The 24,263-nt window shown below is 37.9% G+C and overlaps 1 protein-coding gene across 1 annotated transcript; it reads right to left on the reverse strand.

Moving 5' to 3' along the window:
* Positions 1–1,141: 1,141 nt before the first annotated feature.
* Positions 1,142–3,403, reverse strand: LOC104258595 (CARD- and ANK-domain containing inflammasome adapter protein). Its single transcript, XM_009813740.2, has one exon. It carries the CDS (start codon positions 3,401–3,403, stop codon positions 1,142–1,144), a length of 2,262 nt encoding a protein of 753 aa, XP_009812042.2.
* Between the last annotated feature and the right edge of the window lie 20,860 nt (positions 3,404–24,263).

A 24,263-nucleotide genomic window follows, 5' to 3' on the forward strand; every position in this document is an offset into this window, starting at 1 on the left:
CTCTGTTGAAACCATTTTATTCTGAATATTTCATCTTTGTGCTGGAATTGATCTGGAAGTGAAATTAATAAACAGCAAATATGATTGTTTTCATTATTTCTACTTAAAAATGCAAAATCTAGACAAACGGCGTGATGAAAGATAGAAAGAAAAATAATTGTTATAGTCTCGGGATCTGTCAACGCCATGTCATAGGGTATGATATAGAAATGTCTAAAGAGGGTCCAGCCCAATATTGTATGTCAGTGTAGCACATCATAGTGTCCTGAAAACAACATCTTTGTGTTAACAAAGTTTTGGGCACGTGCTGCTCCTTTGCTTGGTTTATACCAAGCCTCTTGATAGGATTTATTAGTATGGGGAGTGGGTCTAGTAAATCTAGAGTAAAGCAACCCCACACTAGGAAATTTGCAGGGAGATGCCTTCCGACCTCCAGTTAGCTCAGAGAGCAATACTGTAATCAGCATAAACCAAGTTAGTACTACAGTACCCTCAGGAGAGCCAGTGCTGTTCAGCTGTTTGCTACCCTGCTTCTCCCCTTCATCAGTTCTAGCTGTGGAACACATTGGATCAGCTCACACATACAACCTAGAGCAGGCATGCATGACTGGACTGAAAGGGAGGGCAGATCAATCTCTTCTGGCAGCACTCTGCAGTTAGGTCTGCCTAAGCTAAACAAAACTAGGGTTATCTACTCCAACATCTCTATGCTCTATATCCTTGAGGATACAGATGTCTCCTTCTTCATAATAGATGGCTTTTTAAAAATGTGATTTTACCAAACAATGCTTAACTAAGCTATCCATACAGGCTAATGTTCACAGACACATGAAAAGTTATTTTCTACCTTTTTTTTTTTTTAAGTCTTGATTTATACTAGAGGTTGTCATACACGATGTGTTTAAGACTGGTGCTTTTAAATAGGTTCCAACTATGAGACTTGTGAGAGAAGCAAAAGACTCATCAATACTTACAAGTTTAACAGTGTCTTTAAGATCCTTTTTTTCCATGGCCACCTTTGATTGCTAACTTAATTCTGCCAGCCCTAACATAGTTCTCAATCATACTGGGCAACAGCACCATCCAAATTGCATTAAAAGAGAATTCTGCATTTAAATTCAGAAATTTTTGGTTTACATCTTCATTTTGTTATTAACATTTTCCTTTTCAAAAGTGTTACAATTTGAGCCTGATTTTCTGTTTTACTAAATTCTGCTACTTGCAATGGAGTCTTTCTGAGACTATTAACAGCTAGTAAATTTGCTTTTTCTCCTTGTGACCAGTTTACAAGGGAATTTGCAGCATTAAAATGACCAGCCTTGCACGCACAATGCAATGGAGTATCCTTGCTGCTATCTAAGGCATTAATGCCTGCCCCATAGCTCAGTAATAGATTTATCAGGTCACTGTGTCCATATTCCGCTGCAATATGCAGTGCGGTCTTTCTCCAAATGTTTCTATCATCAATATTTTTATTTTTCCCTGCTGTCAGAAGAATTTTTACGATCTCTGTGTTTCCTTTGATGGCTGCGTAGTGCATCGGAGTACACCCATCCATGTCCTTAGCCCCAAATCTTCCTTTTTTAGCTAACAGAACTTTCACGATACTGAGATGTCCTGTCACAGCTGCAGTGTGCAGGGGAGTCTTTTTCTCCTTGTCCTGTGCGTTGGGGTCAGCATGAGCATTCAGAAGCATCTCTACCATTATTATGTCTCCCCTTTCAGCAGCAAAATGTAAAGGTGATTTTGACTGCTTATCCTTAACATTAACATTGGCTTTATGGTGCAACAGCTGTTGGGCAACATCAGTGTTACCTCTTTGACTTGCAATATGCAGGGGAGTAACAAACTCTTTAGTGACAGCATTAATTTTGGCCCCAGCATTAACTAAAAGGCCAACTAATGCTCCTTTATTATGAAATGCAGCGACATGGAGCGGGGTTTCATTGGCTTGGTTCATAAGGTTAACTTCCATCCCATTGCGCAGAAGCAGATTTGTGATGGAAGCAGCCCCAGCTTGAACTGCCAAATGCAAAGCTGTGTCTGAAGCAGGAGTCCTTATTCCAAAGCTTGCTCCCTTTTCGATTAGAACTTCTGCTGATTCGGCTTTGCCTGTTTCACACGCCAGGAGTAAAGGAGTGTACTGCATTTCATTGTAGGCGTTTATATCTGTACCTTTGTCAATTAAAGCTGCTACAACACCATGCAGATTTTTCTGTACAGCTCTAAAAAGAGCTGATTCCATTATCTCAAACGACAAATCTTTAGAATATTCTAGTAGTATTTTGAAGATGGATGGGTGGTTGCTGTTGAAGGCTCTTTCGGCCATGTTGGAATCAACACTGGCTCCGGCTTCTAGCAGTACTTTTGCAGTATTTTCAGACCCCTGAGAAACAGCATAACTGAGAGCAGTCTGTCCTCTTTCATCCTTTCCATCAGTGGAGGCACCAGCCTTCAAAAGCATTTTTGCCAGTCCACTCTCATCTTTAAGAGCTGCCATGTGCAAAAAGTTGTGCTGGTTCCTGTAGCTTCTTGCCTCTTCTTTCAGGAACATCTTCAGTATGTGACTGTGGTTATTCCGCGCAGCCAAATGAAGTGGTGACTCGCCTTCCCTGTCCAAACTGTACACATAAGCACCACATCGGAGAAGCACTTTCACTGTATCACCATGGCCTTTCTCAGCAGCCCTGTGCAGTGGTGTTCTTCCTTTCTTGTCCTTCACATCTGTCTTTGCACCTTTGCTGATCAAATATTCCATTATCGTTAGATGTCCTTTAGCAGCTGCAACATGCAGAAGTGTTTCACTTGAAGAGTTTAGTGCATTAATATCATTATCTTTCAATGTTTTCTCTAGCTCAGAAAGATCACCTTTAGCGACTGCATCAAAGATGCCAACATCAGCATGATCTTTTCTAGGGTTTGCTGCCCTTGAAAGTTGCATTTCTTTTCCTTTCTTCTTAATAGCCCATTCTTGTTTTTTTCTTCTAGGACTGTCTTTTTTTTCCTGGTGCTGTTCACTGCTATTTTCAAACCAAACCTTGTCTTTTTCAAGTAAATATCCTACCAGTTGTCTTCTAGCATCTCCAATGCTTTCATTGACTTCACTGACGTATTTTCTCATCTTGCTATAAAGTTTTGGCTCCACTTGCTTTAAACATGGATAAAAAAAGAGCCTGCAGGCTCGTTCACCTTGAGAAATTAGTATGTCTAAAACTCGAGAGTTCTTTTCGGTTCGTGTCCTGTAGAAACTCATGACCATCTTTTTTTCTTGGGTAAAAATACCATTGTCTATCAGCCAGTTCAGAAGATGGTCTGGGTCGTTTATACCTTCCACGAGCTCTTCTTTTTTAGTCCTTAGCACTTCAATTGCATATGGATTTGTAAACAGGCTGGTTGAATGCATGATCATGTTGCTAATCACAAAGTGAATTGAGCTATTGTTTGATGCTTGAAGTTAAATATGAAATAGCAAAGCAGGCTCACCTCATTTCACACATTCTTGTCATAGAACTATGAACCAACAACCGTTGTAGTTCAGTGATAAATCTTTAAAGAATGAGAAAGAACTCAAAACTCCCTCACCTTTGGTTTTCTAGTTGTTAGAAGTCCTTTGATCTTCTCTGTTCTTCCTTAGCAACAAGTGAAGTTTAATAACAAACCAAAAATCTGTGATATGTAAAGGTATTCCACTTGGAAGACTTCTTCCAGATTTTTTACGCATGATTAGGGAGAAAAAAATGTTTTTGTGAGTCTGATATTTGGATAGAAGATATTGTTTATCGAGTTCCTCTGTTCCTCTGCCCAAGCTGTTTTTTGTAGGTGCCTAATTGACCAGTCTATTAAACATGACAAAAGAAAATTCACAGCATAGTTACTGTTGCCATGATTACATACCTTGTATGATCTTAAATGAAAGAGTACACAGTGCCAGCTACGTAGGTGAAAGCCCTATAATGTAATGAAATAAAAACATAAAGACCTAGATAAAAATGAACTGTATAAGCAGCTAGTTATAAAAAGTGATCCAGCCTTTCTAATATGAGTTACAACTTCATTCTATGAGGTATATTTAACTTAAAGGCTATGTAGCTTGTCATTCCTGCTGTAACCTGGAGTCTGTCTGGAACTTAATTCTTTTACATGAGGTGGATCAAGACATGTGATTCAGTATGCAACATTTAAAGTATAATTAAATAGAGCTTCAAATCTGTGAATATGTATAGTCTTCAATATGGGTGTAGGACCTTTGGATCTAGCTGTAATTAACTTAACTTATTGGTGTTAAAATTCCATATGGAGAGAAGGAAATAAAATAATAATCATCTATGCATTTTGAAACCAATTGAGAGAGAAATTGAGATTACAGAGTTCTGCAAGAGCTAGAAGTAAAATGAGCTGAAAAGCTGACAGCTTGACCTTATTTAAGCGAATGGGAAATTTTGCCATCTGTTTCTTAGTTCAGTGCCCTTTCTGTTGGGTCCTGCTGCCCTTGCACGTATTTTCTTTAATAGTATGTACAATGTGACTGATAAGATTTTTAATTTTTTTATGTTGACTTTAGTTTTATAAGTAAGATCGCAAAGCTTAGTCTATTAAAAAAAAAAAAAAAAAGATTTATTGAAGAAATAGCCAGGAAAGGCAAGACTTTTAATATATATTTTGAAAGGCAGCCAGTTACCAAGTCAGCAAATTTGACAGCGAATTTAAGAGCCCAATAATTCCTCTGAAATGCAAAGAAGGGCACTAGACCAAGAATAGCAAAACCTTTGTTATTTAGTTAATGATTGTTAACGCATAACATGGAAAACTATGGTTTATTGTAGGGAGTCAGGAGGTCTGAATTGTGTTCCTAAATCTGCTGTTGACTCGGTCTGTGATCTGCAAATTATTTAGTATTCAGATTTGCCTTAACAAAGTACTGAAGCTCTATCCCTGTCTCGAGTAAATTAATAGCCCTTACTTAAAGTTTGGTGAAATGGGATCTTTATGTCATCATTATTGTTCCCATGCAAAACAGAGATAGTGATACTTGATTACTTTCACAGGAAAGTTTTGAGTCCTGGCAACGGAAAATGTTACGTGAGCAGTATCATTGATACAGGCAGCATAAGAATTTTGGAACTCCTGGAAAATTTAAAACCAGAATTTGTGATATTCTTTAAGAGTCTATTAGTATGGTGATAGTTTCCTAGTGTTCTGAATACAGAAATTTTACTAGTAAACAGTACAAATGAAAGGGTGCAGTACTCCTAACTGGCCTTGAGGAGGAACATTTGAACAATATATGCAGGCAGCATCTCTTTCAGAGCCACTGTGGGACTTGGTTTTGGGGAAATACTACGCAGCAAATGACTTGTTACTAGATGCAAATCACAGTCTTCAAAATATAATTTTGCATTTAAAAAAAAAAGTGCTTCATTATAAGTATGTGACTTATGACAAAATTCTGTATTAAAACAAGAATCACATTTGACAAGAAAATTTTGGAAGTTTGTTGTATGGATTTGTTTTTAGAAATTACGTTTTTAAAGCCTTTATTTTTTAATTAGTATTTTAACTACTTTTAGAATTAAGCCTTTGTTCCAACAATGACTTCACAAAAAGATTAAAACCCCAAACAGTTGAGAAGAGATTCAGAACTGGCTATTTGAAGCATGCTTTTTGTTTATATCTTTTTAACTTATTAAGTCTATTTATTTGACATATAAATGACATACAAAGAAGGGAAAATTATAAAGGTTCCACACCTCTTCTCCTTTAATTAAGTGCATGAGACCACAAACACGTGGGATCACCAGGAAGCTCTTCATTAAAAATAGGAATGGCAAAATTTAGTATTACTAAAGATCTAAGAAAAGAAATAAGTTGGAGAGAAGAAGAGGCGAATCTTTGGCCTTCTTTGTTTCTTTTGCATTTATTTGTTGTCTGAGGGGCGTAAGGTGATTTTTTTTTTTCTTGCTAAGTACTTCACAGGCCACTTTTATTTCTGCTGGCTTCTTTAGCTCCCCATATCCAAGCACTGTTCCTTATTAGGTTATTTTGAAAAGAAAATGATGGGTTTTGCTTCTGTCTTCTTTGTCAGATAGCACTTAAGGATCTTTGTGTTCAGCAGTATGGATGTATAGCAGATCAGCTTATATGCTTTGAGGAAATTTTATGTTTTACTCTAGAAGGTCTCAGTAAAAATTTCTGATTGGTACTATTGCAGGTTCAGCTTCAACAGTGTCATGAGAGAAACTTCACGCTGTAGGTGTGCTGATTGTATTTTAATTGTGTTGTCAAGAAGCCTGTGGTGAGTAGATTGTCATGACATAGAAATACTGAAAATGTTCACATAGACCACTTAAGCTCTAATATCCTTGTTAAATGCAGAAGTAAGACTGCGTTTATGTAAGATGACATTAATTCAGGTAGATCTATGTATACTTGGCACTGACTTTGTGGGAGGATATCAGTTGAAAACAACACGGTAGAGTTTAGAGCAGGCCTTAAAAAGGGCGGGTGATGCTATTGATAGGAAAGATCCCTGTTTGGGCCTCTGCTGACTAAGTGTCCGTATAGGGAACTGTTTTAACCCAGCTGTAGCTGGGAGGCTTGAGCCGGTTATTTCTGACATGCAATCTCAGTTTTGCTACTAACTTGTGTCCTTGGGCGAATCACTTAATCTCTGTGCCCTGTTTACACAAGCATTAAAAAAGGAAATTTTTTTCTACCTCACAGACATGTCCTAAGTGTTTATTAACGTTGGTGCAGTGCTTTGAAGTTACAGAGTGCTTTGAAGTTTTTGTCCTTTGAAGTATTGTTTTCTGAGTTCTCAAAGATGAACATTTATTTCTTAAATTAACACGTGCCCATGTTTTCCAGCTTATTTTATGTTGCTATGTCATCACCACATATACATTTAATTTTCTCTCTTTTAATTTCTCAGAGATGAAAGCAACCCAAACTGCACCTTGCTTGTTGCTAAACGCAGAGGTGAGGTGCCGGGGCCCTGGGAGTGAGGAACCTGCAGAGGTCACCAGTCCTCCACCGAGGCTTTCCCACTCGGCGCCTGGAGCCTGCAGCTGTGGTTACCGTCTTCTGCTGAAACGCCATGTAATGCAACTGAATGACTTCCAGTAACTTCTTATGTTCTCTGGGGCATTTTCTTGATAAAACTGATGGAAAGCCAAACATTAATAACATGGTTTCACTCACCGTGATATTTTTATGTTTCCCAATGTGTACTTTAATTTCATTTAAGACAATTGTTTGCAGTAATGCCAACTGTTCATTGGGAATGTATCTCACTGTAGAATAACTAGTCTGTAAGAGATAATAAAGCCAACATCATTGTCTAAACATCATAAGGAATGGAGAAATATATCTGGATAATCAAAGCATTCTCATTAATAAACATGGCTCAGGAATAAAGCTTGGTTTTGGATAAGCAGAAATCTAAGTGTGGCCTAGCTGGTTGAGGTTGAACTTTATTTAGGTATAGCTAGATTGAGAAACAGCAGTGTTAGAAGTGTTCATGGTGATGATTAGGGCGTACTTGACTTACTATAACACTGGAAGAGAAGTTGACTAGTCAGAATGTCTGCAAGAGAGAGAAAATGTAGTGCTTAGTTTTGCCCAAAGATTAACTGCAGTGAATTAGGGAAGTCAAAAGGGGAGCTTCAGCACTGAGTGATCTTGTTTGTGTTAGTCATATTTCTGGAGAGAGTAGTCTTGGGACCTTCCCGGTGCTGAGAAATCTCTACCCTGGCTGGTATTTAAATATGAGGTGTTCCCTAGAGCAGTGCCGTCCTCTGAGTGGTAGTGGCACACATAGAACATGCGTATCATCAGGGGCCTGCTGCAGGGAGGGGAAAGCTGAACTGTCCAGTCTCATGTTTGGCATCTCAGACTAGCACACTGGGCTCCCATCTTACCCTCTCTGCAACTTATGCGTTGGCAGGGCATAAGCACCCCTGCAGAATCCTGTGCCAGGCCCTATTCTTGAAGGAGGTACCTCACAAAAGGCACAGCTTCACAGCTTTGTCCACTATTCATGGATGCTTTCAAAATACTAAGTAATAGTACAACAGCTGATACAATAATTCAAGTATTTTATTCAATTTCCGATAAAAGTCACAATGTTATCCCAACACTATAGTACTATTTCCTCAAGTAAAAACAAATTAACATCGTATTAAGCGCTGCACCCGTACAATGCGAAATGTTCTTTTTTCCGCAGATTAGTGTGTACTTTCATGAAGTTTCCAACCTGGGGTTATTGTAAATGGATAATACACATCTGCGAAGTGCCACTGATGGCTGTAAACGCTGAGAGAGCAGGCTGTCTATCTGGATCGAAGGAACGAGGCTTAGCGTATGTAACTCAGCCAAGGTGAGGATTCAGATGTTTTTCAGTTTACCATGCATGTATTAGTGAAGTTTAAGAAGAGTGACCAAACTGCTTAGAAACCATTTTTTGCCATTCAGGTTTTTGAATAATTAGATTTAAGTATTTTTCCAAAGTTCTTCATGGAATTACTTGCCAGGTATTTTTCTGAGAAGCTGCGTAGTGAAGGTAGAAGGAAAGAAAGCTTTCTTGTTTGGTTTCACAGAGCTAAGGAAAAGCAATGTTCTTGTTTCAGAGCATAATAAATAAAATAAATGTTGGTTTGAAACAAACAGAAAAATGTTACTAATGATATAATGAAATAATACATATTTAGTTACTGTCATTTTCATAGTGCAAAGTAAAAAAAGGTATTAACATTTTTGTGTCTAAGTGGTGAGTATTACTAGCTATTTGTTTCTATACATACTTATTCTGCAGAATTGTTTACTGTCACAAGCTTTATTTAAATTTAAGAACTACTTTGCTATTAATCTACTGACACTAATATTGATTTTACTCATGAGGAGGTACCATTTTCCAGTTCATTGCCTTAAAGTTGTATCAGCGTCATGATTTTTGTAATAATTATAATTTTAGAAGTTTAAATGTGTCCTTTCAGACCAACGCTAATAGAAAGCAGTTATGGCAAAATGCTAGCCCTCATATCATTAGCATAAAATCTAAATGATGTAAAAGTATTGAGTTACTAAATGCTGAGGCAGCTTCAAGGATCAGCAAAACCAAATGGAGAGAGGGCCAGGGTTTTTCTCCAAAATGGGCAGATTTTTTTTCCATTTTAAACCAAACAAGCCCTTGTGGTTTTGAGTCAGGAACATACACTCTGTCAGTGAAATCTTACAGAAGGAAATACTTTACAGAACCTAATCTTAACTGTTGAAGACCAAGATCCTTGTTACATCCCCTGTACTCATCGGGCTAACCTTACTGGCAGCATTACTCCCAGAAGGTGAATACAGTGGTGCCACTAGATCTCCCACAGAAGCCTTTTGGCCAAATTTGCTTTGTAGATGTACAGTAAATTGTGAAAAACTATTCTGAATTTACACCAGTACGCAAGCAGAATTTTGTTCTTACTGATTATAAAATGCTGTAGATATGAATAGACTAATGTGACTTTGAAAGGAAATAATGTTCTGCCACATCATAAACCAGTTTTCATTGCTGTTATTTATTAAGTTAGATGTCAAGCATCAGACATAGTACAGACATTTACCTAAACAATGTCTTGCTAATGAAGTCTCCACACACACTCTTTGAAATTTTGCCCTCTCTGAGGAATCCATTTACAGTGAAGTGTGTATAAATTTTATTTATTACGTCAAAAGAATTTTCGAGTCTATTTATTTTAGTTCCACAGCTGTTTTTTTCTGAACTTGAAGAAATATAAAACTTATTTCAATTCAGTGTGGAAAACTATATCAGTATTTTTTGTTCTGTTATGAAAAATTATGTTATAATTACTGAATAAAATGCAGTATGTCTTCTGAGTGAATGATGATAAGCTTTAGTTTCTAAAGCTTACCACCATCTTTTTGCTTACCACCAGCAGCAAAAAGATACTGTAGTCTTGCAAGTGGGAGAACAGGTAGTAGTGAGTAGAGGCTCACTTAATTCCCTCTTTAAATCTACTAGAGGGCAACTGAAACAGTTGGGCCTGACTGAGTCTAATTGGTCTTCCTGATAGACTTCTTGTAATACAACAGGGAGGATTCCCTGCATCTGTTGCCTTCTCCACAGCTGTCACTTCAGGCCTCCATAAGCTTTACTTTTTTCTTTTTTTCCTTAATATTCTAGCTTTGTTTCTTGTTTATCTGTCTGTTTACCTTGAAAATGGTTCCTGTGTTCCCTGCTCTCTGAGCTTGGAAAGGTGGCTATTACATTGCGAGTCCTTCAGGTTTTACTTATTGCCGTAGTTTTACAGAAGACTGATAACAATTAGCACCATTTAAAAAAATCCTGTGCAAGCTTATTTGTGACCCTTGAGTGACTGTAATTCCTACATTACTTCTTTGCTTCTCAATTTTTCAATAGCATTGTTCACTGCTGTATGGAAAAGCAAGGCAGCTCAGGATTGAGAAAGATTGCCTGGCAGTGCTGGTTTAGCTTGTCTTCATTACTTTTTCTTTGTCTAGAATTTTATATTTAGAGAAGAAGTAAGTTGATTTTGGTTATTTCGTATTAAATGACTAAAATACAACTGTCATTTAAATTCTACTTTTCTTACTATTCAGATATCTATTACCAGTACATCTTCACTATTCTGTCTAAGTCTCCCTATCTATAGCACTTTCATAGTCTTTAGACAATTCAAATTACTCAAGGGTCTTGCTTGTAACCACTTTTTTTTTTTAAATTGGTATTTTTTCCTTCCTTGTTCTGGAAAAAGATATGGAAGCATTTAATTATTTTTTTTTTCCTGGTTACCTTTATGATCATTCATTTGTACTCCATCCTGATCAACTAGTTAAAATCATCTTGGATTTTTGCTTGCATTCAGTTTATGTTTGTTGTACATCAAAATGGAATTTAACTTTCCTAATGTAGCAATGCTAGAAAATCATAGGCATGTAATTGTTTCTTTCTTATTAGTGTTTTAATCTGTTCACAATTCTGTAACTTGGTGAGTAGCTTTTGTTCCGTTTCACAGTATTTCTCATTTCTAGAGGGTTTTCTGAGGCATGTAGAGTTGATTCTTTCACATGTTACCTCCTCTTTCCAGTTCTGAAAGCTTCTCCTGTCTTCTGTTTGAATCTGCTGGCTTTGACTGACTATCTTGGTTCCCCCAGAATGTATGCGTCTTCTTGTCTGTCAGGATCTGGATTCCTGCACCTCGCATTAGTTCCAATTCAGCAAAGTATGTAATTATACAACTAACTATAGAGAGGTGCCTCAGCGGAGTGTAAGTTTTACTCCCAGAAACTTTAGTAGGACATTAGCACCTCCCATCTTCTTCTGAATTCTGAATTATGCCTTAGCATTAAGGAATTGATTAATTGGAACACTGAATCAGGACCTCAGCTATTCTCCTGTCTGTCTGACTCCGTGAGAAATACCCTTGCTGATTTGGATAGCTCCCTAAATCACAAAGTCCTGACAACTCCTCCAGATTCATGGTGTTTGCTTTCCTTGGCATATCCCAAAACATCCTTCTCTGTTCAGCTGCACCTGTGATGTTCCAGCAGCTCTCTTTGTTCCCAAGCCATTATGTCTTCCTACTCAAATTTCCATTCAGAGAGTGATTCATGCAGCAGGGGAAAGGCATGACCTAGCTGCCCCCTCAGTTTCCATCGCTTTGCAAATCATGTGCAGTCTCATCTGAACTGGAGCTTTCATTTCAGACTTCTCTATTCCCGTTCCTGGAACTAATTCTTTTATTCCTAACTCCTGAAGTCCGCACTGTGAGGAGAGAAATGTTTGCTGCATAAAGAAACTTTTTTTTTTAAAACTAGCTTTGGTCACAGGAGAATTGAAAACACATCAGCATAGGTTTTCTTTCCCCTGGGAATGCCTTTTCTCAGAGCAGATGAATACATATGGTTGTTACCTGTGCCGTAGCTACTCTGTGGACAAAGCACAAGCTTGACTCATTATACTAGCATCCTTTTTTTTTAATAATAGCTTTCATACTCTGAATGTTTGGTTCTGATGTCTGGCTGGAGAGAATCGCACACCTCCACCAACAGTCTTTACAAGAGCCGCATGCTCTTCAGTCATTCTTTCTAATGCTTTTGATGTTTTCCATTGCCCCCTGTACTACTTTCCTCTTCATCCTTTGAATATTACTACCTTATGCCCTTTTGAGTCTCCTCTTCCACCATTATTTCTCTATCATCAAGCCACTCATTTACAACTTCTGTCTCCTTTATGGTGCAGTAGAAGCATTCCCTATTTGAGAAAGTTTTTAAGGTTTATTTTTGTTGTTTTTTTTTCCCTTGCCTAAACAGCAGTTCTGGGTTTACAAAACTCTCAGGGTTAAATTGTGTTCTCTGAGACTTCTGGGACTCCTGCCAGGTGACATGGAAGATCCTGAAGAGACATCTACACCCATTGTAGTCTACCTGTAGGTATATTTTCTGCTGTTACCGTTCTCAGTGAAGCAAACTCTTTGGCTCAATATCTATAGCATAATAGTACACAGAATAGTAATATACCCGCTAGGGATTTTAGAAGACCCAGATTAAGGAAAGAATAGTGATTTTTAACAAGTGCTTGTGTGGTGCATTAGCTACAATAAGTAAAGAGATGAGCTAGAGAATCAACCTTCTTTTTCCCTTGTGTCACAAGACATAGGGAAAGCTTAGTTTCAACTAAAAGTTAATATAGTATCATGAAAATGGCATCAACACGACATTAAGAAATGAAAGAAGGGATATTGTAGTGACAGCTCAAGCTATATTAGTACCTTCATGTTTAATTGAATAAAATATCACTATTTAAAATTCATCTGAAGCAGCCAGAGCTTGCGATAGAATTCAGAGCAAACCTACTAGAGAGTGAGTATACATGGCAATGGCATGCTTGCTAGAAATATTGACAAATTTGCTTAATTGTAGCAGATTACAGCGCAGATTTGCACTTTCCATATTGTTTTGGCTTGGTACCTGTATTACTTTCTTTTTGAATCTTTTAAATCAAAAACTATTAAATATCTTTTGTGCTCTGTAGGCTTGCTTTTTGTTAGTTTAGTTTACAACAGGTTGCATTAATGTTATCTAGATGTGACTTTCAGTTTTGCATGGATTGGCACCAAACCCACCAGGATGGTAATTTGTTCCCCCTTCCCCTCTTTTACTAACTGGCATCATTTCCATCCAACAAAGCTTTTCAAAAATAAGGAAGGAAAAGGTCTTCCTGTACAAGCTTCCTGTGAATCCTATCCAGATATAAAAGACTTGTGTAAAAGCTTGGCAGACGATCCCAGCATATGCCACTTAGTGACTTCCTTATTTTATGCTATCATGCCACGTACAGCAAATGAATCTGAAAATCAGTGTAATTTCCATTCATTTTTGAATAAGAAATTTTAAATGGTAAATTTCCTATCTGTGTATAACGCCCACATTTTAAATTAAAAGTTTTGAATGCTGACAGCATTAGTCATAGGAAATCCTGTATGAACATCCAGCACTTAAGTTGGACCTTCCCCTAGATCACACCATAGAAGGATTTTACAGGAAAACATTCTGTTACTCTTAAATACTGCGTTGATTTTTAACCCTTTACATGCCATTGCATCTGGTATGACAGTGCATTTTTTTCCACAGCCCATTTCCCATATTCTAGTGATCGAAATGGCATTGAAGAACTATATATTTCAGTGCTAAAATTTTCTGTATGTTAATAATATACCAGTAGCATTCAATAGATAATATGTATATGTATACACCCTCCCCCATGAACACCAACAGTCTTCAGTGTATGCTATTCAGAAGAAAATTAACTTGAAGAAAAAATGTTGTTTTAGAATAAATTATGTTGGATGTAAGGGAACCAAGTGCTTCTAATATCAGGATGTAGAATTTCTTTATAGCTGCATATGCATGGTTAATTCTCATACCAATATATTGCATAAAATACTATATATATTATAAGTATTTTAAAATATTTGGTGAAAAAAAAATGTTGTTCAGAGAAACACAAAGCTTTGATTGATAAATAGGCTTTGCTGTGTGCAGTTACGCTGGTTAACCCATTACTTTTCCCACCCTTCTGCCCCTATGGCTCCCAGAGATGGGGCAGTAGGCTGGGGTATGTATATCCAGCTCAGCCGGTCCACAGCACAGTGTGCTGGCACAGGACGCTGCCATTACTGTGTGACCTTATGGAGGGGATAGTAGAGACTCATCACCCACCCTCTTCTGCAGCCTTTGTTAGAAAGGTGGCCATCGCTGTCAAGCAACGAAATAAGCAATTGGCGGAGGTAACTTTTTAAGTTAGGTGTATCTGCTTACATTCTTTCTCTGTTCTTGAGATACATACTGTTTTGGATAAAAGTGAGGCAAAATAGGTTACCACAGACAGCAATTCACATGCACCTCAGGCACTGTGGTAGGAGTCTGTGAATGGCGGTGGGACTACCACTGTGCTCAGAGGAGGATTTACTGGATACGGACTTCAGTGTCAGCAGTATGTTACTACCTTAAAGAACAGACTCGTACCATGATGCTGAGAGGGCAAATGTATTAATATTCACGTGTTAATTATCAGCTTCAAACAAACTGTATAGCTCAGTAAAAATGGAAAGCTAAAAAAGCCAACATAACTTTGTAAATTAAACTGTAACATGGTCAAGGCATGAAAGTAACATACAGCTATGTTGCACAGGATCATTTTCATATTGTGCAGGTGAACCAACTTTGATAGCTTCTTTGTCTTTGTTTAAAAGGAGCCATCCCACAACGGACATTGTATCTCTTTAAAAAAAAAAACAACCTAGTTATCATTTTCATTTAGTGGGAAAATCCCACACATGTTGAGTTACTGTGGAACAGCTGGCTTAAATTAAGGTTTCAGACTTAAGGAAAGAATCACAGCGCATAAAATATCAAATAATAGCTAAATTCAAGATTAGGATGAGGCTTGTGATGTTATGCATGGCAAGCATATATTAGGCAAATGAACTTAGAGAATCACAGCTTTTTTGTAATGCGGTGAATCATAGTACTCCAGTTTTAGATCAAAATACAGCAATGCTTAAATATAGTTTAATATAGTTTAATACATGAATCAAAATACATTTTAATATATAATTGTTCATAGGTGAGAGGCTTTAGATTATGCAAATACTGATGAATGACAATAGAAGAAATAGAAAGCCAGTAACAATTCTCTAGTACTTGAGAGCTCTACTTCTATTCTGACTCTTCTCATGAATTTAAAGAGCCTTTCATATATTTTTGGAGCTTCGTCATTATAGATAATAATTTTTGGCTGTATAGGCAAAAGTGATAATTTTTCCTGGCTACATGGGGAGTTTCTGTTTGTTTTCAACCTATACTTAGAAAACTTCTCTTTTTAAACTCATAGACTCATGGAGTCATTACGTCATTTAAATCAGAGTGTAGATCTCCATGAAGTCCGTATTATTCTGAAGATCCAAGCCAGAGGGAGGATTTAGGCCAAGACATAGTTCTTTGGTTTGGGGCTTTTCGTTTTTTTTTTTTAAGCCAAGACCTGGACAGCCTGGAAAAAGGAGAATTAAGTTCGGTACTTCTCTTCTGCACTGTAGATCTCCCTTGTGTGGGACTACGAAGCAGCTCCTCATGTAAAGCTGTAGGTGGAATTTGAACTCAAATTCATTACTTATTGCGCTATTGTCTGATGTGGTATCAGCAGAACTCCAGAAACACTGAGGAATCTGGTTTTATTTTTGTATGTTAATTGCTAGGTCTTGCTTCTTCCTCTTTCTATACAGTTGTACAAGATGAGGAGTTTTATTCCTTCTTAATGCCCTTAGTTCACTGTTGCCACCGTAGAACTTAAACCCTCCTAAAGAGGCAGGGAAAGGGTGAGATCGTTAGTAGTGTGCTTTCACAGGTTGATGGGCCTGCACTTCTGTGCTATGATGGGCAGTGTATTCCCAAAGGGGTAACGTTGGCTTTTTCTTCTTAGATCGGACTGTGGATGTGTCAAAACACTTAGAACTAAATTTCAGGAGAGAATACTGTTGGAAAGGCTACAGAAAATCAGGCAGCACTATTCTTCAACTGAGCTGCTGGTGTTCCTAATTTGCAACAGATTTGGGAATTGAGCTGTTTCTAACAGAGTAAGAGTAACTTCCCAAGATCTTGCCTTGGCTGAGCTCATTACTTTGTTGCTTTTGTCACCATACGTTGTCATTGTTACCTTTAGAGTTTGATTGGAAATGTACCTGGCTTTGTTAGTAGCAAATAGATGTTACAGATACCAACTGTGAGAGCATTTCATTAACCAAGTTGCCACATTCAACACACAGGCCCATAACCATGGAAGCAACAACAATTGACGTTAAGTTCAAAACCAAGCCTTTCTCATATTGCCCATCTGGCATTTCCTGTCCAGTGAAAACACAGAAGCAATTTCTGCACAGAATGATAATGCAGTGAACAGAGGGGGCCAAGAAAATAGCTTGAAACTAATTTTGGGTGTGGTAGTGTATTTTGTAACTAAATTCAAAACAGACGTGGAAGCCAATATCAGGAACATGTGCAAGAAATTCCATGTATAAGACTTTGAATAATAACCTCACTGCCCTCTTAAATAATTTTAAATATATATGCATAAAGTTAGTCATCTAACAAAAACAGTTTCATAAGCAGGTATACTAAGGACTCACAGTTCTCGTTCAAGTTAATGGGTGCATGCAAAATGTTCACTGTGAAAGTCAAACCACATTTTATAGGTTTGTCCATATGGGAAGTTGAGCTTGTTTAACCAAAAGTGTGAATTCAAATTAAGTTAGTAAAACTGGTGCAAAATCTGCCTGGACATTTTTGTAGTGTAATTTAAATTGGGAAGAATGAATTTAAGAGTTCTGACTCAGTCTGTGGTAATTTGAAGATCGCTGGTGAGCATTGCTTTCAGAAGATGCCACATCCCTACTGCTTGTACCTGCATTTATGTTGCACCTCCCCTACTGCCCCCCATCATTCCAGGTGTTTGTAGAGCTGCATGGTTAACAGAATAAAGGAAGCAATACAGAATAAAATAAGTATCCTGCAATATTCCGAAAAGCACTACCGGCACAAATGAGGGAGTGAAAAAGAAGAGGCAAAGGAGGAGGGAAAAGGTGGCTGCTCAGGCTGGCACCAATGTGAAAAAAGTGCTTACACACATCAAAGCTGGGCTCCCTAAGGCCAGGAGGCAGATCTGTCAGTGCTCGTCTGGCAGCAGCAGCCCTTGTAGCAATAGTGGCCAACTGTTTAGCTACTGCAGTCCACAAACTGGCATATAAACCTGAACTGCTTTATTGGCAGCTTCTTAAAACACCACCGCTAAAGCTACTCGAGGTCATGCAGCAAGACCCCAGGTTACACTAAAAAAGTAAGACTGTGCATACTTGTCTACCAGTTTGAAACAATCAGTTTTAAAGAGCTAGGGCTCTGTAACTTTCTGATGAAAAGTTTCACCTGAGGCTAAGCAAATTCCTGATAAGAAAAAAAGTCTCTTGGGACAAAATGTTTTGCCCTTGCTCATTTTCTTTCTTTCTTTCTTTCTTTCTGCTCTGGAAATTCTGACATCCATGTTTCCCAATGTAAGAATACTATGGTTTTTAAACATGTTTTCTTTCCAATATTTATCAGTGGCCTGATATCCAAAACTGGTATATCCAGCATCTTTAGGACTTGAGCTGCTTTTTGGTAACTGTCAATCAGTATTTTCAGAAAGAATCAAATTGGTCAACTTTATTGTTACTTTTGCAAAACTCCACAGAAACAAAAGCTGTCAGTAGTTGTGAAGCTTAGTCAGGGGCACTTCCCTAAATATACTAAGCTTAGGTGGTTTTGGGAGTGCAGAAGTGGGAAATAAAAATCAGAAGTCTCTAACCAAGCTAACATATTAAAAGCACAGATAAATCTGCATGGAGAAAAGCAGCTTGCTTTTTCACAGGTCAAAGCCCTGAAAACTGATGTAGTGGGAAACTAGAGAAAGATGAGCTGCTACCTGCAGTGCTGCACTGGAAAAATACTGGTTAGAAATCTCTGCTTCGAGGAGAGGGAACTTGGGCAAAGACCACTAAATTCTGCTTACATTCCATCATTTAAAGAAGGAAACGCTGTTAACTTTTCAAGGGTTAGCTTTGGTCAGTAACCTCGTTGCAGACTAACTAAACTCTTGTACTGTCAGTCCTGAAGTCAGCTATACTTTCCATATAGCTTTACATAGCTTTTATGTAATTTTGCATATAAAAGCACTATGTTAACTAATTAGAATATATATATTTAGAAATACTTTATCTGGTTCTGTCAGGAAGCAGGGAGAACAGACAATCTGTATGATAGGTAAGCCAAACAAGAAAACTAGAGATGGATTTTGCCTTGAGAATTTGGGTTCTTTTTCTCCCTGTCAGGTATTTGGGTCAGACACTGGGTGATTATTTAGCATTATAAAGTTCATATCTTGACTGGGGCCCTAAGACACCATTGGAGGGTTCATAGTAAGTCTTGTTTTTAATGACTTCTTGTAGGGAGTTTTGAACAGTTAATGTTTGGGGATACCTTAGTGCTTGTATAGGGAAAAAAGAGTGTACATTATGTATATGATGCAGGAGAGTAAAACTTTGCATACCAAAATTTGTTCATCACTAACACGTGGTAGATGTTTGCAGAATTTTTCTGTTTAGTAAAAGGAAGTGTCTCCTGATTTTGATCAGGTAATCATTGCATCCTGGTTTCATCCTATCTGACTAGAGGCTCTAAGTTAAAAAAAGTAGACTGCTGGGGCATAGGCACTTCCAATTAGCAATTTAATTTACCCAAATCACTCTCTGAAGAGGCCTGCGCTTTTCTGTTAACCATAAGGAGAACCTGTGGTGCTTCCTAACCTAGATAACTTAATTAGGTGTCAGAAGTTAAACTGAATAAATCCTGAGCTGTATCTTTAAAGTGTTATGGCTTCATTTAAAAAGGAACTTTTTGTGTTCGACTTCTCAGGATGCAAATAAAAAAACAACCAGAGCTTGCAAGGTGGGTGCAGCAGCTCACAATTTTTGCTACTGTTAAAAGTTCTAAAAATACTTTTGGACACAAATGAATGTGAACTTTTTACAGTTGCCAAGGTGCTTTGATTTGCAGCAAACAGAGGTCAGCAACTTTAAGAATCCCATCTCTTGAAATAGGTAGGCTCCAATTTTAGTAGTGCTAAGGCCATGCTTTTAAACCTACCAATAATCCATTCAGTGCAGATTCAAAACTTCTTAAGTTATCTCTTTTCAATATGAGTGCTTTATGAATGGCTTTGTGAGTTTGAATGGCAACATTCACTGGATTATGCCTGCATTGTGCATGTTTTCATGACTTGTTATCTGAGACATACAAGGCATGATAACAGCAGACATCTAAAAGTCATGTCCACTAATTCATCATCATGGATGAGAATTGAGAAAAATAGCTATGGACGCTCGGTTCTGAACCCCTAGTGTCCTCTGAAATAGCTGTGGTTATTCTGTGATTAAAATCATGCAGGATCTCCCTACTCGTTGCAGTGATTTTTTTAAGAATTCAGGGAAGCTGTTAAAATTAATCTTTTTTTAGTGTGTTTGCATGATAGGAGGCTTCATCTGAAGACTTCTTCTGGCTACTATGCCATCGGAGCAAAGGCTTCTGTTGCAGGCACCTGTGCAGCTTGTTCCAGGACTGTTTGCTTTTGAGCTCCATCTGCTGGAATTGAGTCCTGTTTCCCACATCTTTGGTATTATGCTCACAGGTTTCACAGGAATTGGTTTTAATTTAAAAGAGAATAAGGAACAAAGTTCACAGTTCAGAGGAATTTCTAGCAAGCTGCTGGTCCTTTTGTTTAAGGAATCAACCTAAAGATTGCTTGGAGAATGCAAGGCTCAAACCACAAAATAATTTTGAGGCTGAGGAACAGAAGCATTAGTTCTTCCTCCACTTCTGTTTACAGAGTTCATTTCTAGGTATTTTACAGATATTTGGATTAATCAGGTCAGTCATAACCTATCAAGTTCTGTATGAGACTCCAAAAATAGGTTACTCACTCTACTCATTTTTCTGAATTAGGTTTTTGTTTTGTTTTCTGCTAATGTCTGTTGTTACTCTATAACTAAGAAAATTAGCAGTGTTTTCAATATTTAATTAACTCTTAAAAAAGCCATTCTTCCCCATTGTAACTGTGTTTCTAGTATTTCAGAATATTTAAGGACAGAAGGGACCATGATGAACATCTAATTTGATGTTAATAGTTCCATTGTTCCTTAACAAAAATGTACTGCAAAGAATAATGTGCAAAATTGTAAAAGAGGGCCCTGCTGTGCAAAACCACTCTAAAACTGTTTAAGTAGTCAGAGGCTTTCACGGTAAATTATATGATGACTTTCTACAAGTTTTCTTTGTGAGAAGCACCATTCTCTGTTCAGAGGATATATTATAATGTTCATGTCAACAATAATGTGTATGTGTAGAATTAGGATTGCCTCAGTCCTTGGGTGCAGACACTGGTGTTGGCAGTGTGGGTAATTCGGAAGAACAAGCACTCCTCTGGAAGAATTACCTTCTCAAAAAGCAAACCGCCTACATTTTGAATTTTCCTTTTCTTTAGTCATAAGGCTAATACTACTTTCCTTCTCCCTGTCCCTAAGTTAATGCTAGATGTTACTAAGGTATATTTTGTTTTGTAATGGGTTTGTGTATATGGTAATTTCAAATATTATTTCCTTGCTGTCCATCTGCCTGTTAGCAATATTTTGTGTTTGCTTATGATGTTTGCAACTTTTTTTTTTTCTACACAGCAAACTTTGCCTGAACTGGTTTTAGTTTCTTGATGTGGGTAGCAATACGCTGTTATACTTGAGTCTCGGGAACAGGGGTAGAGAGGATGAGATGCAGAACAGAGAAGGCGCTAGGCTTGATATTAAAGATAAGTGTTCTTTTTTTTTCAGTTCTGCCTTGTACTTCTCACGGGCACGGTACACCACACTCCATGGTGTACTCCACAGATGCCCAAGCTTGCTTGTTCCAGCCTGAGCTGGTCCATCTGCCTCCGCAGTCTATTCAGTAACACTGCCTGGGCTAATAACCCCGGAGCCTCGGTCAGGGTTATTCACTCAGGCAAAGCACTGTGCTGATCCAGCTTTATAACTTCTGATTTCACCTCTGGTTCAGGCTCCACGCTCCACAGTGCAGTGTCTATACGTGCTGCGTGGTACTAGATAAATGATGTAAAACTGCTTTACAGTAACCTGGGTGCCTGTAAGTTAAGATTCTTTGCTTCCTGCAGAGTTGGCGGGCATAAGATCATTAATGCATAGGCAGCAATGTGGCCTATTTACTGAAAGGCCTATTTACTTTTTCAGAAAGTAATTATTATAATGGATTTCTTAGGCTTCTGCATGGGACAAAACTGCCAGTCATTTTTCACATAGGTTTGGAGGGATATTGTCTGTATTTCTTGACAGCTTCCTGTAAAATGGAAAGATAGTTAAGGTGTCTCTTTGTCGGTATGCACTGGCTTAGGCTGGTATTTAAAGTGCCATGTTTTGAGGTCAGTATTTTTTAGACATACGGAGACATAGGCAATTCAAGGATAGGGAATCTATTAGAAACTGCTACTGTGTTCTGAGATTGAAACTGGCTGGTATGTAACTCTCCCACTGTAGAGTAAGTTAGATTGTTACTGTTATTTCTGTAATGACAAGTACTTTGGATTTAAAATTATTCAGTGAGTAATCATGGTCAGACCCCTCTTGTAGCTCACTTCTGTTCATGGGATAGAAGTGTGAGGGTTTTGTTGGTTTTAGTACAGACCCAAATTCTAATTAATATTTCTGTGTCCCAAACATGTTGTTCTGATTAGAGGCTCTTTGCCTAGGCATTTCTGTGTGCCTGCCCTGTTTGAAACCCTGCCTTTTTCTGACTTCACTTCCTGAATCCGTTGACAACACTCACAGCCAAACAAAATACATGTTCACAATGCTGTTATTTGCAAAATATTCCCTTGTGAGTACAGCTGGGGCAACAAAAAGAGAGTTTCTCTGTGAATCTCAGAGAACTGACTATTCCTTATAGAAGTAAGGCACATAATGCATTAGGCAATTTTAATCTCGGCAGTTAAGTAAGTGTTAAAACTTTGCATTTCACCACCTACAAATGCACGCACGTCTTTCATTACAGCTGTGCTTATTGATCACCAAGTGATCTAGTAATATACTAAGAGTAGTGCTGAATTTTAATCTGTGCTGAATTTTAATCTATGCTGAAGTGAGGAAGATAGCAACAGGCTCATAGTCCACCACCCTGTTTATGAAACAGATGGAGGTGGAGGGAATATAAACTTACTTTGCCCTGTCCTGGGCCTGATCCTCAGATGAGATGTGGGACCAAAGAAGGGGTTCATCTAAATTGCCCCTCTTCTCCTTCTGAAACTGGCACTAAAAACCACCTTGCTTAATGGTAGATTCTCTGACTGGACACCAGTACCTCCTGAGCTGGCCCAAGTCAAGTAACTCATGTCACAGAAACCAACCCGTCAGACGATGCCCACTTAACGAGCAGTGCTATTACTCAGTAACTTTTTTGCCTGTGCTACGGAACGTCGTACTTGAGAGAAAAAACACATAACTGCAATGCTAAATGTCTGTGCGTGCGTATTAGGATAGGGTGGAGTAGACTGTCACTCAGCTGTATTTAATTAACATAGTATTTTATATAATGTATTTATTTTTTACGTAATTAGGTGATTAAGCAAAATGCTTGCTAGTAACATCTATTCCATAACCTAGCACTGTTGAGAGTTAAACATGCACCTTTGCAGGTAATTAATCTCCTTGCCCTGCTTATTTTGCTAGTTGGCACTTGCTAAATCCCTGTAAAACCACACCCAGCAGTGCTGTGTATTATCCCTCTGCTGTCTATTCCTACATATGGTCAAAATCAACTTACCTTCCGGGTTGCTGACATCAGCAAAATGTACTCTTGGCAAACTACAGTATCCTCCTAGTAACCCTTTGTTTGGTTGGTGTTGTTACAATTGTATTCCTCTGACAGCAGCAAACACCATCTAAACAGTGCCTACCTTGACACTTGGATTGTGATGTGGAAGGAGAGTACCATATTATCATATTTTAAACATTAAAACAACCCTTCATATGATAAAATGCATATAATATGGGGGGAAAAAAAAGTTAGAGGAAAGATACTTCCATGCTTCCTGTGAGGAACTAACTACATTAGTTGCAAGTTTCAGGATATCATTTTGATAACAGTAAAGGCATATATATCCGATTATCTAGTCGTCTTGCAAAGTGACCTTAAACAAGACTGTCACTTCAATTAAAATTATGCTTATTCCTATTTTAAGGAAAAAAAAGACATTTTTAAGACTGCTTGCTCGAAAAAGTTAGCATTCACTAATAACTAATTTCTAATATTATCTGGCTGTCTTTTGATAGCATCTATTTCCTCTTAGTTGTTTGGCTTTAAACAGCAAGCAGGAAAACATCTGGTCTCCCTTCAAATATATGCTCATTAAACTAAATGAATTTGGTACAGTGTTGAAAATCCTGGTATAGTAATTGTTTCCCCCTTCCACCCCCGATGAGTTAAGTAGCACGTTTCTAAGGTATATATTTATAGTCATTATACTAAAAACCAAGATTATTTTATAAAAAATACATGGGAAGTGCCAGAGAAGTTGCTATTTTCAGCAAGTTGCTGAAAACAAGCAACAGGAGTTGCTGTTTTTCAGCAAGTTGCTGAAAACAAGCAACAGGAGTTGCTGTTTTTCAGCAAGTTGCTCTTTTCATTTCCCACTAGGTTCAGTTTTTCCAGCTTTTCTATTGCTAAAAAGTTTCGAACCCATAGTGTCACCCAAAAGGGAAAGGATTTCAAGATAGGGAAGGGAATATAAAATTATTTTACTGTTGACAGCAGCGTTGTCATAAATCTTAACAATCAAGGATTACCTCCTACCTAGGAAACAACAGAGGAATAAAGGTGAATGTTTCTATTTTTGAAGTCTTGAGGGCATTAGTTTAATAAAAGGCATGTCAGATCAAGTAGCCAGTTGCTCCACTCATGGAGCAGTTTCATACAGTGGCTTTCTACCCCTCTACAACCTGCTTGCAGTTAGCTAACCTGGGCCACTAGAATATGGCAGGCAAGCTAGTCAGGTCACGATCGGGAACTACAACTTCAGGACAACTCAAAAAGTCGTGTTA

Source organism: Gavia stellata, chromosome 10 (assembly GCF_030936135.1).
Source record: "Gavia stellata isolate bGavSte3 chromosome 10, bGavSte3.hap2, whole genome shotgun sequence".
In the NCBI taxonomy this organism is placed as follows: Eukaryota; Metazoa; Chordata; class Aves; order Gaviiformes; family Gaviidae; genus Gavia; species Gavia stellata.